The sequence below is a fragment of the Lissotriton helveticus genome, chromosome 10 (genome assembly GCF_964261635.1).
Source record: "Lissotriton helveticus chromosome 10, aLisHel1.1, whole genome shotgun sequence".
In the NCBI taxonomy this organism is placed as follows: Eukaryota; Metazoa; Chordata; class Amphibia; order Caudata; family Salamandridae; genus Lissotriton; species Lissotriton helveticus.
In genome coordinates, this window is record NC_136071.1 from 170,733,475 (window position 1) to 170,752,760 (window position 19,286).

Below are 19,286 nucleotides of genomic sequence, written 5' to 3' on the forward strand. Positions count from 1 at the left end.
CCCTTGTTTTCCCCCCTTGGAGTTCGGCATTGCTGTAGGCCCCCGGCCACTGCAGCCCCTTCCTGTGAGGCTCTCCTCACCTCACATGCCGTTGGGGGCCAGGCAGGTCATCTTTCAGTGCCCTGCCGAGTGATTCCTCTCTCTCGAGTAAGGGCATCAGGCATGCTTCTGCTACGGGGCCAGCGTCATTTTGGAAATGCCGCTTAGCCGAATCTGCCTTCTGTTTGGCACTACCAGGACTCTTCCTGGGCCGGTCATGCCCTCCTTAGATGTCGGACCCCGTCTAGAGGGCTTTGGCCGCAGAGGATTCTGCTCGCTGTGCCGCTGGTGCCAGGACAAGAGCCGTCTTGTCGCCATTTACGGCTAGCCACACCCCACCTATTTGGAGCCTCTTGATGCCACACAGTTCTCTTCCTCCAGGAAAAAAACAGTAATTTTAAGTTGAAAAGGAGAGCACTTTGAAAACTCACAGGCAGTCAAACATGTGGGGACCCCTAGACCTCTACCTATCATCGCATAAACCCCCATAGGCGCAGAACCCAGACAACCACGAGAGGCACACTCTGCGGATCCACGCGCTGACAAAAGGGAACCAGTTTGCAAGGCTCTTCACCTCTTTCATTTCCGACTTCTGTCCCCTCTATGGTCCGGGGCGTGGGACAGGAAACCAACCTAGCATTGAGAAGGGGGGCAGCAAGACACAACGACAAGCAGGACTTGGAAATCTGACATCCGAACTATTTGAACTCGAACTATCGAACTACCGCAAAGACACGGAAGACCAGCGGCCAAAGGCCAAACATAACCCCCGCCCCCCCCCCCCCCCCCCCCCCCGGCGCCCCTTTTTTTTTCCTTTTTCTTTCCTTTTCCACTTCTTTCTTTTTTCTTCTTCCACTCATGTATATTCCATGCTCCATGTAAATATATATTTTTTATACACAATAAAAAAATACAGAAATTAAAAAAGAAAAGCAGAGCACTTTTTAAAATATCTCCCGCCAGCCGTTGAATAAGAAATGCATTGCACAATGTATACAGACACTTTTGTGTTGAAGGATGGCACACAAAATCTGTGAATGTAGCAGTGTGCAGACAAAAGTTCAACACCTAACCATGGAAACCAACAGAGACATTTGATATGTTCAGGATTTAGAGAATTAGCAGCATAGTGACAGTTTGGAACCGTGATAGATGAGCTCATAAGAAATCAACTTATAGTACAAAGCGCAAGAAAAAAGATTCAAGGGGGCTGCCAGAAAACCTTCACTGAAAGGTGCCATTACTATTGCCAGAATAGTTGAAGAGTCAGAAAAATGCCTGAAGGATGTCAGGAAACTAGATATCAATGTATCAGAAGATGGCCGGCTTGTGCTAGATGGCGTGCAACACCAGGGAATGTGTTGGATTTTAAGTCCAACACATTCCCTGCTGTTGCGCTAACTGGAGTAGGCATAGAGAGAGGCGGGGCCGGCATCGGACATGCCAAAGGTATAGCGGTCGAGCCGGCCCCCAATGACCAAACAGGGGGTGGGGGGAGCCAGTCACGCTCAAGGATGACACAACTGTCCCGCCCTGCCTACTATTGGTCAGGGGTTCCTGGCATGTGCCCCGGAAGTGATTAGGATCACTTCTGGGTCACATGTGGGAACAATGCCAGGCGGGTTAGATCCGGCCTGGCTTAAAGGTATCGGGGGCAATAAAAGGCGCCAGCCCGCCTTATTCAATACCAGTCTTGCCAGCGCGCCATCTAGTGCAAGTCGTAGAAACAACTTGCGTTGTAATGCCATGCGTGGTAACAACGCAGACAATGTAACGTCCGCGTTGTTGCCTACCGCAATGCAATATGTGGCATTGTAACGTCACATATTCGTCTTAGACATCATATACAATACAGAATTTTCAAAATTCTTGGACATCTTATCTATAGAGCCAGCCAAGGCCTGTTCTACTGAAGAATGAATACACTCATTGAAATCATTATTAAAAGCTTCTCATCGTCATCGGTATCAGTCACCAGAGGACAGCTATCGAATTCCATGTGACAATAAGTAAAAACAAAAGCGTTAGGTAGAAAAGGGGTTAATACAAGCAGAGACGAATGCCTAGTTCACTCTCCCAGGGTATGTACACGCCGAGTAGGCCGCTGATAAGGACGATAGGAGGCGGGAATAGAAGCCGCTCCCCTCCGATGATGTTTCGGTCAGGAGAAGGTAATATCAACAGAGGAAGGGATGTGGAAGGGCCCTGTTTGCCTGAAGAATGCAGGAACAAACTGCACCAATGCGGAGAATCAAGCGCCACACAGAACGGTGAGCGTTCAGACACAGGAGCACAAATGGCGAACGAAGGAGACGCTGTGAGGAGAAAGCGCGACGCGCCAGAGGAAGCAGCAGCAGAGAGCACGCAGCGCTCAAGAAGTGTAACAAGTGGGAAAAAACTTTAATGAAGTAAATTCAAGTTCAATAAATATCCAGTCAGCAAAATTATACCATATGAGTAAGGACACAATATACCAAGCATTAGTAATGCATTGGTTTCGCCTTTGTTATGAATAAAGAGCTGGTTTCAGCATCATCAACTGGGAGAAGGAAAGAGCTCTCTGACAGATAATATGGGAGAGGAGAGGATGTGGCACAGCAGCAAGAGCTGCTGACTCGAGAGCTGGGGATCCCGGTTGGAGTCATACTGTGATTCTATACAAATCATTTAATCTCTCTGGGTGATAAATTGTTATATAAATATGCTGCAATAGTAAAAGGCAAAACTTTACGAAAATATAGTTTCACCAAAGTGGAAGTTTACAGTACATCAGCAGGGTAAACTGATGAGAAGCAGAAGATGAACAAGCATTGCTAAATGCAGGAAAATATGCTCCTGCTAATAGAAATGGAGGAAAGGTAGGTGGCACGCACAGGAACCAATGAGAAGCCAGGAAAGAGACCATTTAAGTTTACATTAAAAACAATAGATTTCTCAAGCACAACAAAGTGAAACCTAAACATGAGGTACTTATCTTGACTGCGAGCAGCAAGAAAAGAGTTCTGTTCGCAGTCAAGTGAGGGGTTATACATGTTACTGGTATCATATTGGTGGTTACTGTTGATTACGTTTTTCTATCCCATTGGCTATTCTGTTGCTAAGCCGCATGGGATTTGTAGTTCTACAGTTCTTGACTGCTGCTATGTTAATAAATGCAAGATTAGAGAAGCATAATAGGAGCCTCCGGTCTTGACATAAAATTGTATGTAATGTGTGTCCTGTATTTAAAGTCACAGACTCTGGCCTAAATGTTATTTATGATTTGTACCGAGAACAATTATTTTAAAGCCTTTCTCACATTCATGTGCAAATTAAACGAAACACTCTTTTTTATCAAGTCTGTTAGTGGAGCACTTACAGTGGCAAAGTCTTGTATGTATTTGGAACAGTAACTGGCTAGTCCAAGAAATGATCTGACAGCCTTTGAACTTTAACAGGATCTATTGCCATACCCCTATCAAAAAAGATATGGCCAGCAAATTTTAGCCAAGTCTTATGAAACTCACACTTATTTGCATTCAAAGTCAAACCTGCTTCAGAAAGCAAACCACATACTTGTATAAGGGCTTTATCATGTTCTTTTTGCGTAGCTCCAAAAACCAATATGTCATCGCTGGAAGTGAAAGTATTCACGACCGGCTGTATGATACACCTAATGATGTCTTGAAACATTTCTACAGTGGATAACACACCAAAACGTAGTCTTTTGTATCCAAACAGATACACATGTGTTGATGTGTTGAAGATGTTGTAATGTACTTGCAAACATCTTCAAGTTCTAATTAACCTTTATTTAAATCAAGGAGAGAGAAAACCTTTCCACCACTTAATTGCATTATCATGTCACCAATATGTGGACCTGGATGTCGTTCTCGTTCTATTTCCTTGTTTGCCTTAAGCATTTTACACACACATGACCCGGGATCCCTATTTGGCTGAGGTAGGTACCTTAGGCCTAATAGGGACCCGCGTTTCCTCGTCAGGGAAAGGAAGGTCACCTTCTGAGATAGCCCTCGCTCACCCCTGTGGTGGCTTGGCACAAGCAGCCAGGCTTTTCTTCAAGCCAAATTTGTAAAGTATTTGCAGCCACGCTCACTTGCAACCCAATGATGATACCACAAATAGACTCCACACGAGTTGTATAAAAACAAGTATAAATGTTGTATAAAAAGATATAAGATAAGACCACACAATATAAATCCAACATATTAATATGTGTACTATTTCTCTTGGCTGGTTGTTAGGCCAGCCAGCCCTTGTAAGTTCTGGCGATATTAATGAGCACTTCCAAACATTCCACTGTAACCCTAATACCATTTTATGCAGTTCGTAATGCTAGAATCAGGTACTTTTGCAATGTAAAAATAATGCAATGCATAACACAACAATCAGGCAATTTGCAATGTAAAAATAATGCAATGCACAACCTATCAATTAGGCACTTTGCAATGTAATAATAGTGCAATGCGTAATACAATCACCAGGTATGTTGTTATGCAGAAATAAGGCAATGCGTTATACACTAATCAGGTAGTTTGTTATGCAGGAATAATGCAATGCGTAATACGCTAATCAGGTAGTTTGTTATGCAGAAACAATGTAATGCGTCATACTACAGTCCGGTAGTTCGTTATGCAGAAATAATGCCATGTGTCATACACTAATCAGGTAGTTTGTTATGCAGGAATAATGCAATGCGTCATACACTAATCAGGTACTCTGTTATGCAGAAATAAGATAATGCGTAATACACTCCGGCACCGACCACGGTGCCTTAGGCGGTCTCCCCGCCACTTCTTCTGTCTCGCAGTCAGCATCTGTCAACAGTTGCCCCCAACATGGGTATGGTGTAACAAAAAGTGGAGCTCCGCACTCCGGCCCCGGTACTGCCACTCTTTTGGCAATACGGGCCGCGATACGAGCCAAAGCAGAGGCTCGCGCTGCCGGAAGGAGAGAGAGGCCAAGAACGCACCCTCCAAACCCGCACCCCGCCCCAGGAGTCGACACACGTTACCTGGGGGGGCACAACCTCACTCTCCTCTCCTCGTCCAGTGGCTTGGGCCTCCGATGCAATCTTTGTGAATTGACAACGGCGGGCTCAGGCCGGCGGCTCAGCTTCTCCGTGGCTGCCGGTCCGGGCCGCTACTGCTGGGAAGATCTCAGGCTGCCAAAGGGCACATGCACACAGCGTTGCTGAGACTCCCTTGAGCTTCGGGTGCAGGATCACCAGACACTCCACACAAAGGTCTCAGGCTGCATGAAGAACACGGGCACAGCATCGCTGAGACTCACTTTAACTCTGGGTGCACGTTAATAAGGCAATACTCACGAAGGTCTCAAGCTGCACAAAGCACACGCATACAGCATCGATGAGACTCACTTGGATTCCGGGTGTACACGATAACAAGGCAGTCCTCATGAAGGTCTCATGCTGCACAAAGCACACGCACACAGCGTCGATAAGACTCACTTGGATTCCGGTGCACATGATAACTGGACAATCCTCACAAAGGGTTCAAGCTGCAAAAAGCACACGCACACAGAGTCACTGCTCCTTGCTTTGACTCCAGGTGCCCACGATCACAGGGCCCACCTTACGAGGGTCTCAAGCTGCAACAAGCACACGCACACAGAGTCGCTGAGACTCTCCTGGAAACTTTTGTGTACCTATGTTTCCGCTACAGTGAGCCAGCTCACCTCGGGCCCTTGGGGATAAGTTACTTCAGGACACAGCACAGCAAAGTCCTTTCAAGCAGCGGGACACAGCACACAGCAAAGTCCCTTTAGCCTTTCCTTGGTTAAAATGGCAAACTGCAGGCCAGCCCCACACACAGCAAGGGTCAGTCCTTTCATTCAGTCTCTTCAGTTGTTTTATCCTTGACAAACGTTCCTCTTGACCTCGAAGTAGCTCCAGTCTTGTTCAATATTGATAAGCCATTCTCCAAAGTTCAGGGGCTTCAGCTCTCATAGTTATTCCCCTCAATGACTTTGAAGTCTTTGTGTTGAGGGGGCACTTACCCCTGTTCAACCCAGTTCTGGGTGCCTCCCTGCCAGTGACATCTTCCTTTGATTAGTGGGGGTGTGGATTCTCAGTCACTCAGCAGGAGATGGGACAAATGTTTTATAGCAGCAACCCAGGCCGCTTCATCTCTTGGGGCTACTCCTCTCACTCCAGATGCAGGTCAGCCTCTTGCTGTCTCACCTCCTCCCCTGGGTCAAGACATTCCCCAGATCCTATCGCTTTCAAATCCAGACAGTCAATCCACAACCAGACAGAGACACACAGAAATGTTAGAGCACAACACCCCACCCACTGCTAAAAGAGTGGCTTCTAAACACACAATGCAAAAACCACCTTCATAAAAAGATGTATTACGTTGTGAGTTCAGGCACACTAAACTTCACCTCTCCATCTTAAGCCTTTGGGAAGATAGGTTGGAAAACATATTACACAGCCTTCCCATTCTATCCTATGGGCAAGATGGCCTTTCAACAGTGAAAACCCAAATGGAGATTATTTCACTGTCAGGACATGGTACACACCTTGGTACATGTCCTACCTTTCACATGCACTGCACCCTGCCCAGGGTGTACCCTGCACCTACCATAGGGGTGTCTGATTTGCATAGAAAGGGAAGGGTATGGTCTGTCAAGTGGGTGCCCTAGTCAGAACAACATGGCAGTTTAACAAACTGCACGCATGCTCTGCAATGGCAGGCCTGTGTTGCCTTTTTAAGGCCACTTGTGTGGGTGGCACAATGGGTGCTGTAGGCCCACTAGTAGCATTTGCATTACCAGCCCTGGCACACATTGTGCAATTTACAAGGGACTTTACTAGTAAGGCAAACACACCAATCATGGACAACCAATTACTATTACACTTTATACAGGGAGCTCTTGCACTTTGACACTGTTTAGCAGTGGCAAAGTCTCCAAAGCGTCTAAGTTGGCAACACCATGTCAGAAAAAAGTTCTAGGGGGAAAGCAAAAAGTTTAGGGAACTTTAGCCAAAAAGGGCCAAGTCCTACACATATGTACACAGCTTCTTCGCTGATCTTTTATGTCCTCTTTGGGCACTGCCACTATGGGAGAAACCCATGGCGTTGGACTAGTTGAATGTACAATAATGTCATGCTTAAGTACCGCATCAAGTTCTTTTTAAACCGCTTCTTGCAAATGAAAAGCAATTTGTCTGTCTGGTAGCAACAGGATGGACGTCCTCAATAATTTGCAACTTTACTTTCATTGTCTTAAGTTTTCCCAAACCATGAAATAACAAAGGGAACTGACTTATTTTTTTGTGGTGTATATTCATATTGTAATTCACGGTAATCAGTCCTATATTAAAGGCTGTGCTGAAACTGAATAGACAAATTCAAAAACAACAGTTGATGGACAGAATGCAGGACAATGTCATACATTCACCCCAGTACAGAGATCTGGGCCTAAATCCATCGTTTTTTTGCACTCCACACCACCCCAGTTCAGACATGGCCATATGCAAATCAGCCTTGACCCTGTGCCTCATGGGAACAGTCCAGCCCGAACTGCCAAGCCATGTCTTTCCTGGATCGGAATCGAGCATCCTAGGACCGGTTTCTGGCTATCAGCCGTCTTCAGCCAGGATAGCTTGACTCCAGTGGTGTGGAGAGCATGGGACTCACGTCTGAGCATACCCATCCCACTCGGGGTGACAAATGCAAAAACAACAGTTGATGGACAGAATGCAGAACAATGTCATACATTCACCCCAGTACAGAGATCTGGGCCTAAATCCATAGTTTTTTTGCACTCCACACCACCCCAGTTCAGACATGGCCATATGCAAATCAGCCTTGACCCTGTGCCTCTTGGGAACAGTACAGCCCGAACTGCCAAGCCATGTCTTTCCTGGACCGGAATCAAGCATCCTAGGACCGGTTTCTGGCTATCAGCCGTCTTCAGCCAGGAAAGCTTGACTCCAGTGGTGTGGAGAGCATGGGACTCACGTCTGAGCATACCCATCCCACTCGGGGTGACAAATGCAAAAACAACAGTTGAGGGACAGAATGCAGAACAATGTCATACATTCACCCCAGTACAGAGATCTGGGCCTAAATCCATCGTTTTTTTGCACTCCACACCACCCCAGTTCCGACATGGCCATATGCAAATCAGCCTTGACCCTGTGCCTCATGGAAACAGTCCAGCCTGAACTGCCAATCCATGTCTTTCCTGGACCGAAATCAAACATCCTAGGACCCTGTACCACTTTGTTCGCCATAAGTTGGCAGGGTATGCTCAGACGTGAGTCCCTTGCTCACTTTGCCACTGGATTCAAGCAAGCCTGGCTGAAGACGTCTGGAATGCCAGAAACCGGTCCTAGGAGCTTGTTTCCGATCCAGGGAAGGCGTGGCTTGGCAGTTCGGGCTGGACTGTTCCCATGAGGCACAGGGTCAGACTGATTTGCATATGGCCATGTCTGAACTGGGGTGGCAGAGTGGGCTAAAGAACGGTGATGGATTAAACCCAGATCTTTTGACTGGGTGTGAGTGTTTGATTGGTTCAGATGCTCCGTCCATCACCACCCCCTTTTGTACCGAAACTGAATAGACAGGCTCTTGATGCGGTGCCCGGAAGCACAGGCATGGGTGCTTGTACCTTCGTTTTCATGGGTGTGTTTCATTGTCGCTACAAATAAACCTTGACTTTTTAAAGGCGTTGATGTAGTCAAAGTGTATACTTTGGTTTTTTTGCTGACTTACATTGCGTCATTGGAGATAGTTCATTGTATTTCTCCTCTGGCATAATGTTTGTTGATGCACCACTGTCAATGATGAATGTATTGAACAACCATTTACTTTCAGTGTAATCTTCGGACAATGTTGGAATGACTTTGGTGCTTTGGCATGTGAAGCTTTTCTTGACTGGCATTTTTCATCATAAGTGGACAAACCAACGTGAGCACGCTTTTCTGAGGTACACATTTACATCACACAATCATTTTCATTGGATACTGATACAGAAGAGCTGTTTGACGATGATTTAGATGACGATCAACTTTGTTCAGTATCAATTTGTCTTAACTGATGTCGCAGCTTGGCCTTGTGAGTGTGCGCTGAGTGTTGATTCTGGAACTTTCTGGGGACCATTTTGTCTTCACACTGTGACAAACTTACTTTTCAAACGGTCACAAAATTGTTCTCCTTCTACAGCCTTTGCATATCTGTCCAATAGCGTGACATTTAACTTTGTGTGGAAACAAAAATCCACATCTAAAACACAACTTCTTTTTATGTGTAGACATCAGTTTGTGTCCTTCAGTCTTTTGGTTTGTCTTGGCTTACTCTTCACACTCATGATTGGTTCGTTCTGGGCACCTCTGGCCTCCATGTCAGCAGCTTGTCTATTGCATGATTTTCAGCCCCAGCAGCAATTAACACTTGCTCCAGACTAAGAGTTTCTGTCAGCATTTGTAGTTTGAATGAATATGACAAGCATGAGTTAACTCTCATACGCAGAGTTTCTTCAACATGAAAATCCTTGATCTAACAATGTCTGATGAGACTGTTTAGATTCACTACAAATTCTTCAATAGTTTCACTAACGTTCTGGCATTCTTGGCTGAAGGTGGCCTAATCAACATTTGGAGTTGGATTAAACTTGAGATTCAAAACTCCTTTAATTTGACGATATGTTACATCTTCATCAGTTCGGAGCATTTTGTTTATGACTTCTACTATACCATCACGATTTTTGAGATACTTGATAATCCAGAGCATTAATGCTAAAGACAGATTCAACCAGGTTTTCAAAAAGCAGCTATTAATAATCACAAGTTGCAACATAAAGTACCATTTGAAAGTGGCGAAGACAAAGCACACGCAAAGAGATGTCAAAGAATAAAAGAGTTATTTACTCCCCGAACTGGATTAAAGTGAGTCAGTCTGACCTCAGCAGCAGGCACCGCAACCCAGACCAAGCACAGGGGTTGTGTTTGAGAGGTGTGCGACAACACCAAAGACTCCAAATTCTTTGGAATAGTGAACTGCTGAAACAAAGACTGTGGTTGCCTTATGAAAAGTTATCAAGGCTGATCCAGAAGCTAGCACATCTCAAGGTCTTAGAGATTGCTCACACAAACCGGTTCAAGATGTACCACCGAGGGAGCCAGAGAGAGCTCCACCCTCAATATTAACCACTCCCACAAATGCTTACAACACTGCTGCTTTCCTGAAACCACTGTTCGATACCGCCAAAAAGCAAAAATACTGATAAAAGATGGACTGCTTGGATAGAGGCAATTGAAGATTTCATTGATGCACTTGAAGATACTGATTACGTATGACTGTAAATTGCGTAGCAGCGTGATAACTTGATGTACGGTCAGACCTGCAGGTTCTCGGTCACAGACATGTAGATTTCTATGCAATGCTTCTGTTGTTTTCAACTTCTTTACAGTAAATGGAGTTGCGCTTTGACTCCACAAGCGTTCGGTGTTGATTCCTTACTTCGGCTGTAACACATGTAGCGCGCATGAGTAGTTTGGACCCCAGCAAACTTTCTGGGACAGCACTGTCGAGCTTTGGGTTACTTATCCCCTAAATCGTCTCGAGTATTGGTGTCCATCCCAGCCAGAGTACCCACCAATGACTACATCACACACACAGATTAGTTTCACACTTCATTTGTCTGCATGTAACTGCGAACCCCACATTCTAAACCATCCTTCAATGCATTCTGCTCTACCACTTACATCACAGTTCTACAGAGTCCCTCTGGAGCCAAAACGGTTCCGTCATTTCTAACTCACAAGACTACACTATCTACGTAAAATACAAATCTGGGATCTGCATGTTACACAATGTGTTTTGCATCAGGTATATGAACCCTCTGTGCTACTTTAGGAGTAAAAAGTGTAATGTACAAAACACAGAACTCTCTCCGAACTTCATAACCATCAGAATTATCTTAATTATATATATATATATATATATATATATATATATATATATATATATATATATATATATATATATATATATATATATATATATATATATATATATATATCCCCTTCAAAATTGTTGGGCACATGATATCTGCAGCAGATGTCTTAACTATATAACGTATTTTAAAATGCAGGTTCTTTGAGACCAATTAAATAGCCTAGAACAGATTCACTACCACGTTACTCCATGTAGCCAATGTTTTTGCAGTAAAAAATGTTTTAATAAATGTTTAAGGTGAGTCAGAATCTGCTTTTTAGGCTGAAGCCCTCTTGACTCCACCCCCTTTCCTCTGCCACACCTGGGCCCCCAATGTATGGGATCCTGGAGTTTTTTTTCTCTCCCAAGGCATAAGGCATTATTCATATGTGAAAATGCCAAACATGATGACATTTCAAACTTGGAGCTATGCTTGTATTTAATAGTCACGCCAAAAACAAAGAGCAGTCTCAGAGCACAAAAGCCCTCTTCAACTGTATTTAAAACAACTTTACAGTGACGTTGACAATGCAGACCCATCAAATGATATAAACTTCTATAATCGCTGCCTCAGGAAAGCTCGGTACTAGTAGGAACTTTCAAGTGCTTCATGTTTGTGATTTCCCTCACAAAACTATCCAGTATATTCAATTGAAAAGCAAGATTTTTTGTATAAATAGTACACAATTTACTGCGTTTCGATAAATGTGGTATAAATCAGTATTTGTGGCTATGCTACGTGCACACAAATTAGCGAATATTTCCAAGCATAAAGGCTAGATCCTGAAAGGTAACATTTTGATTCTAAACAGATGTCTTCATTTTGGTCAATGGATTCAATATATTTAACCTATCTCCTTTTATCTTTGGGACTTTCTGTGTGGTCTGATACTATAATCTTTCCATTTCAAGATGGCCGCCAAATCTGCGCTCCTCAGATTAGGAATTATTATAGTCCCCCTTTTATTTTCATGCCATCAGTGTCCGCCATACATCTGCGGTCAAAAAACAGGTGACTGCAATAATAGTCACGAGTAATTTCAGCTCTGCTCTGTGCAGCGGGAAGTGCACACAGGCTGAGACCAGAAATGGTGCATCGGCCGTCTTGATGTACAACTTAAACGAAGGGTGTCGTGGTCATGTTTACGGCGGCAGCAGAGAGCTTCCTCAGGCAAGCTAGGTAACACCTCCATGATTCTTTACCCTAACCATATAATGCTTGTCTTGCAACGGGTGGGTAAAGTCGACTGTTAGCGCTGTAGGTCTGGATGAGGCGCTTTAACTGGTAACGGAGCATTCTGTTTAAGTACCTGAGTCTTAGGGTGTGACAGCACCTCTCTAAGGAGTGACTCCTATTCCCTGGTCTAGAATAACTACATCTTCTAGAATAACTACATCTTCTGGCGGATGACATCATTCGGAGGTGACAGACCCTCTTTTGATATTACATCCTCGACAAGTGACGTCAGAGTCTATATTTGTAGAATGTACTTTTCAATGTTTGCATTATGTACCCGTATATTTTATCACATTGGTAAGATCCCGAGTTTACGTTAGGAACACAGGAGTAAGATCTCAATATTTACCACCCATCTATCTGTCCCCAAGCAATTACTTTATTTACGCTTTCAACTCCTAAGCTGGTGATATGACTTTGCTAGAGTGGTGGCCCATTGGTCGCTTAGCAGCAGGCCGACTTTGCCTCGTTTCAGTGCTTGTTAAAAGTATCTAATCTAGCGCTATCTTGCTTGCAAATAATGCTGTTTCTTTCTACAGTCTTGCATGCTATTTCAGAAGCATCCTTTATATCGGAAACCCTGCATGACAAGCATTGGCATAGCCAATAGGTCTTGCCTTTGGGACCTTATAAGTGTTTAGCCATGCAACAGTTGATGTTGTTACACCAAGGATATTGTGCTAGATAACTAAACACTTATAAGGTCCCAAGAGCGAGACTGTAAAATATGCGCAGGAGCGAATTGAAGTGTAAACTAATTTATTGAGCTGGAAGCCAACACAGCCTGAGGAGAGTGGGAGATAACAGGAGGGCGTCTGGATGGCAGGTCAGCAGCTGGCGTCTGGCAACATTCCAGAATGCTCAGCTGATGACAGAGTGAGGGGAGGGGTACGGGTAGAGGAAGGGGACAACAGTGAGGTGCAGTCACAACACGTCTCCCTCCTTGAGGCGCAACAAAGCAAGGTTGAGCGGTTAGTCACGAATATAGTCATTGAGTCTGCTCTGAGGCACAACCCAGCGACCACTTCTCGATCTTGATGGTTCTATTCTCGCACCGTCCTGTGCAAGCTCATTGCTATCAGTGGAGTCTGGACACTGGGTGTCCTCAGGATCAGCTCCTACAATGTTCCTGTCAGGGAAGCACTCGCTGTGTCTAGAGGAGGCTGAACCCTGTGTGTCCGGCGCCACATCCATTTTGTCTTCGTCATCATCACACAAATCCATTCTTCCACCTCCTTCGCATCTACATTATCTCCACACGTGCTGCTGTATCTGCCTGGGGCTAACCTTGAAAAATGCCACACTTTACCATCGCTGAGTAAAGTCGAGTTGCAGAACACCTTCTCGACCTTGAGTGGTTGTGAATATCTATTCTGCCCCTTGGTTACGAGTCCGCTATACTTCACACGAACCGTATCACCGGCAGAGATTAGTACAGGTTTGCAGCTGTGTTTCCTGTCGTAGCGGTTCTTACTATCTTCCTGTGTCTTTTGCAAACGTTTGACTGTGTCAGGTGACCAGTCTGCCTTTTTGGCAGCTGTTTGCCAACCGACATTGTCCTTGGACATATGTGTCCTCCCTCTCATTAACTCAAATGGGCTATGCCCTGTACTACTGCATTGAGTTATGCGATAAGCCCACAATGTCTTGCCTATCTCATTTCTCCACGCTAGGTTGTTGGTGGTGGCAAGCTGCAAAATTTCCTTGATGATCCTGTTAAAAACCTTTCTACGGGCCATTACCTGCCAGATGGTAAACGGAGGTGGTCTTGTGTACTATATTATTTCTCTTCAAGTAGTTGCCAAACAATTCGGAGGTAAACTGGGAACCGTTGTCACTGACAACACATTTAGCCCTTCTCTAATGAACACCTCATCAAGGAATTGCAGTACACTCTGTGTATTAGTTTTGTTCACAAACCCTACTTCAGGCCACTTGGAAAAGTGATCAATATTCACTATGGCATGGACTTGTTCTCCTTGATCATAAATGGGTCCCATGATATCTATCCCTATCCTTTCCCAAGGCATGTTGGGAGATGGTAATGGGTGAAGTGGGGGCCTGTACATGACCTTGGACTTGTCAGAATTTTTGCACTGTATGCAGTCTCTTACCAGTCTCTCGGTTGCTAGATCTACACCTGGCCACCAGTACAGGTTTCTTATTCTGTTTTTTGTCTTACCGATGCCCAGGTGTCCCTCATGGCATAGTTATAGTATTGTGCGTCTCAGGGTGGTGGTTGCCACTTCTTAGTAGTAATCCCTCTTCAATTGAGAGTTCATCCTTTACTTCCCAATAGGGCGACAATTCTTTCTTTACGTTTTTTTTAACTGGCCATCCACTCATTACCATGTTAAATACAGTACTCAATGTCTGGTCTGTGCGAAGTTCAGTCATCCATTTTTCTAGTGAAATGCCATGTAGTTCCTCATGCACACTGGCAACCCAGAATTTTTCATCCGATTCTCCACTAGCTTCTTGGGCTAGAACCGGCATTCTGCTCAGGAAATCTGCGACAACATTCTTAACACCAGGTACGTATTGCACCTCGTAATTATAATCAAACAATCTTACAGACAGTCTTGCCAGTCTGGGAGATGCTGCATGTAATCCCTTGGAGGTTAAGACCTTGGTGAGAGGTTTGTGGTCACTTCTCAAAATTACTCTGCTGCCCCACACGAACTGTCGGAAGTGCTCCAAACCCCATGCACATGCCAGGGCCTCACGTTCAATGACAGAATACCTTTCTTCTGTTGGAGTAAGTGAACGTGAGGCGAATGCAATGGTGCATTCCTTTAACTTCAAGTCTCTTTGAGTTAGTTTGTTTAGACTTGAGTTTATCGATGCTCCTTGTTAAATACTTATTTCAAAGCGTAATGGACATAATTAAGGCTGTGAAATAAGAAACGGAACTGCTGATTTGTCCGGTGTGTCATAGCACAGGATTGGAGTTTTGCTTCTTGTCTGCATTCAATCCGTTGCACGTGCTAAATACATGAACTTGGACTTCATATAAATTCTTTGAGTCAGGCAGTGCTCAGCCTGATGTCAACACGGTTCACCAAGTCTTTTGTCATTCACAAATAACATGACACTTACTTACTGGAAGGGCCCCTTTATGTATTTAGTGATTTTAACTCAATAGAAAACCTTTGAAAATAATGGTACCCTATTGTACGTTTTTTGTGCTCGGAATTGGGGGAACGCCAAAAAACAGGGCAAGTCAATGCAGCAAGATAAAAACATGACAAAATATTATAAAGTGTAATGTAAGTTTTATTTTTCATTCATTCTTGTGCTTTCTCTGAAGAATGTAATATTGTAGATTGATGGCCAGTGTTAACCACGGGTATGAGTGAGCGGTTTCCATCCAAGATTGCTCCTAGGTTCTCTATATTCTGGGTTCTTTCAGTTGCAGATCCCATGCTTGCGAGTAGGTTAATGGGAGTACATTGAAGTTTGTGTTCCTGTATAAGTATCTTGTCTTTAGATCCATTTAGAAAATAAAAACCTTTTTTAACAAGTGATACATGTGGCCCTGGTAGCTTGTGAAGTTTGTATGATACAGCTGACTGTTCTCTAATCAGATGTCAGTTTGGGTTTCATTAGTACACATTTGGATGTTGGCTTGGTATGAACCAGCAATATAGCTAGTGGCATCATGTAGCTGTTAAACAACAGAAAAGTTGTTGGATACCCACATGGTACAAATCAAGATACCACCTGGGTAGACTGCCATTGTTCCAAGGCAAAGTAGGTAGCTGTGTTCAGAGAGAAAAGAGCAGGTTCAGTCTAAGATGGGTAGGGATATGACTGGCAACACTTTGCAGTCTAGAATACCCAATTTTGTAGTCCACTGTATCACATCTTCCAAAATGGTCAGGGGCGACTCTTGCAATAATCTAAACAGCAACTTAGATATCAATTTCACACAAGAACAACTGTGAAAAGTGCAAACACATTGAAATAAAATAGTCACACACTTCTAATCCCAGAAGCTCTGGAGGCAAAACGAGATAATTCATCCCCTCCTGATCCTATAGTCTTGATCATATGAATTATGCTATACTGCAGTGTGTTCATCATAATTGTGCATTTGCTTCACCTATCACATTCACATTTCTAGATCAGACAGATCATAAGTTACTAAAAAAAAGTGAAACGTGGTGCGATACGACGGTGTGAGAAGTTGGCCTGGTATATGATGTTCACTATTCTAGTGAGCACCTTGCACCAGTCCAAACAACCCTTATGGTGATGGTTGTAAAGTCAACCTTTATAGACCAGCTATCCTAGGGGTAGCATGGACAAAAGCAGTCTTAGGCTAAACTAAAGGGGGCATGTGAAGCCAGCTGTTTTACCATATGCAAACCTTTTAATACCAAATGAAAGGACACCACACAGGTTATATATTCAAAATATATATGTATTTATTTCTAAATCAATCCCCTTAACTCTTTGAGCACAGGAGCACAAGCGCATAACAAGTAACTTAATATAACATACAAAAGTTGCACAAATATGGATAGGCCCTGGTGGCCCGCTAAACCATATACTAAAATAGTGGTATAAGAACCACGTCACGAACAATGGTAAGGCCTAGGGCCTTGGGAATCGCTGGGGCTACACTGGACTAACAGCAGTTAGGAAGTGGGAGGCCCACGGGATGCGGGTGCAGTGTCTAAATGCACATGCGTGCACGCATAGAAGTCAATGGGTGCGTAAAGTTAGAAAGTTAAAGGTTTAGGAGTCTTCCGACTGGACTAGAAGCTAACCACTTGAAACTAGGACACTAGGAGAGTTACTCTTTACAGGAGCACCGTAGTACTCGCGTTACCTCACCCACAGGAAGCGGGTGCATAGGTGTCAAAGTGTGTCGGGTTTCGTCGTGGAGTTCTATGGAGCCTTGGAGAAAAGATGCTGCAGGCGACCAGGAGAGAAGAGTCCGGTTGGATCCAAGGGTGGATCGAGGATGAAGAGTACCTGAAAGCAGAGGGGACAGAGTCTGGGTCACTAGCCAGTGACCAGGAAGGAACCAGGAAGGAACCAGGCGATGTCGGGATGCGATCAGGTGATGTCGTGAAGCTTGTCTCCGCTGCCACGTGGACCAGGAGGGGTCGACGACAACCAGGAGCTGGATACGGACTGTCCCACGAAGGTTCTCGCTGTTGGCGGTGTCGGATCTCGATTCGGAGTCAACAGGCCTTGGCAAATGCAACCCTCGCAGGAATCGAAGATGGCTTCTGGATCAGACCAGCGAGGTCTGATGGGCTGCTCCTTTTCAGGGGAACGAAGGGCCAGTCTGGAGCAACCAGACCAACGTTGGAAATTCAAAGGTTCGTTGTCACAGAGGCCACCAGGCAACGGGCAAGTGACCGGACAGACGCGTCGAGCAGGAAAATGCAAAAGGGCCTCACGCAGCACTCGGTGAGTGTGAAGAGGTGATCTTCGGTGCAGTTGGTGCTCGTGGCTGGGGCTTCTCAATCCCCAATGCACAACTTCGAGGGTGCCTCAGAAGTTGCACGGAAAGCGATTTGCTGGCTTTCCAAGATGGCCGGTCCCACGTCTCTCTTCGCCTCCACGGGTCTCAGCTTTGCTGTGGCTGTGGATCGGGCTGTTGGATGTCTGGAAGTTCGGTTCTTGTCAGGCTCTGTGTTCAAGCTCCGGCAGGAGCAACGACAAAGCAAACCATTGAGCGCTTGTTGGTGCCTGCTTGCACAGGTGCCGCTGAGCCTGCTTCAGGCGAGGTCGCCCCCACACACCGCTGCTCCTGCCCGCTGACTGCCGGTGCTCTGCTCTGCTGCCTTCGTTTTGCCTCCTGTGCTAATCCCTCCTTCCCCATCTGCTGCCTTCGTTTTTTCCCCTCTGTATATCCCTTTCCCCATCTGCTGCCTTCGTTTTTTTTCCTTCTGGGTATTCCTTTCCCCCCATCTGCTGCCTTCGTATTTTTCCCTCTGTGTATCCCTTTCCCCCAACTGCTGCCTCGTTTTTCCCTCTGTGCTTTCCTTTCCCCCTTCTGCTGCCCTCCCCCTACCTGTGTGCTGTTCTCCTCAGCCGGACGACCCAGCCGCCGCTGAGCCGCACGCGGACCTCCTTCCCGCCACAGACCTCCGGCGACTCCGCCCCCCTACTGCCCATTGCCCGCCCCGCTCCCGCCACCCAGCTGACCCGCCCTCCCGGTTCCTTACTTATGACGCCCCCTGAGCGACCGCGCAGCGGGAGCACCGAATGAGCGCCGAATGGGCGCCGAAGGTGCGCCAAAGGTAAGCCCGTCTGCGCCTGGACCGCGCCCAGTGCCAGGACCCCTGGCCCCCGCATACACCAGCCCACCCGCCGGACCTACGACGCCACCGAACTCAACGCACTCAACACCGGCCGATCCCTGGGATGTTACCGAGCCACCCCAAGACGCACCCACGGACCCTTCAGCTGCCACTCGTGCAAGTTCACCTGCAACCGGACCTGCACCACACCACCACCCAACAAGCCGAACACCAGCAGCAACCACCTGAAGTGCATCCTGCTCAACACCCGCTCCGTCCACAGACACACCATCGTACTCTGGAACCTCCTCGACACTACATCTCCAGACGTTGCCTTCCTCACGGAAACCTGGATGAACGCCTCCTCAGCACCCGACATAGCCATCCCGGACGGATACAAGATCACCCGGAGGGACCGCACCAACCAGACGGGAGGAGGCATCGCCATCATCCACAAGAACACCATCCGCATCACGACCAACACCGACGACACCCTCACATCCGCCGAACACCTGCACTTCCAGATCCACAACGACCCCAAGACCACCCTCAGAGGCACACTCATCTACAGACCCCCGGGACCTCGAACACAATTCAGCGAAGACATCGCTGACTTCATTAGCCCGCACGCCCTCCCCTCCGCTGACTACATCCTCCTCGGGGACCTCAACTTCCACTTGGAGAACAACAACGACCGCAACACCGCCACCCTGCTGGACAACCTCGCCAACCTCGGGCTCAAGCAGCTGGTGACCACCCCCACCCACCACGCCGGACACA

General features: G+C 46.0%; 1 protein-coding gene across 1 annotated transcript in view; it reads left to right on the top strand.

Moving 5' to 3' along the window:
* The first annotated feature begins 11,985 nt into the window (after nucleotides 1-11,985).
* Nucleotides 11,986-19,286, top strand: part of AP5Z1 (adaptor related protein complex 5 subunit zeta 1) — a 158,093-nt gene continuing 150,792 nt past the window's right edge. The window contains exon 1 of the mRNA XM_078665012.1: nucleotides 11,986-12,186. Coding sequence (XP_078521138.1) covers nucleotides 12,146-12,186 — 41 coding nt within the window. The 5' untranslated portion in view covers nucleotides 11,986-12,145. The remainder of the gene's footprint in view (nucleotides 12,187-19,286) is intronic.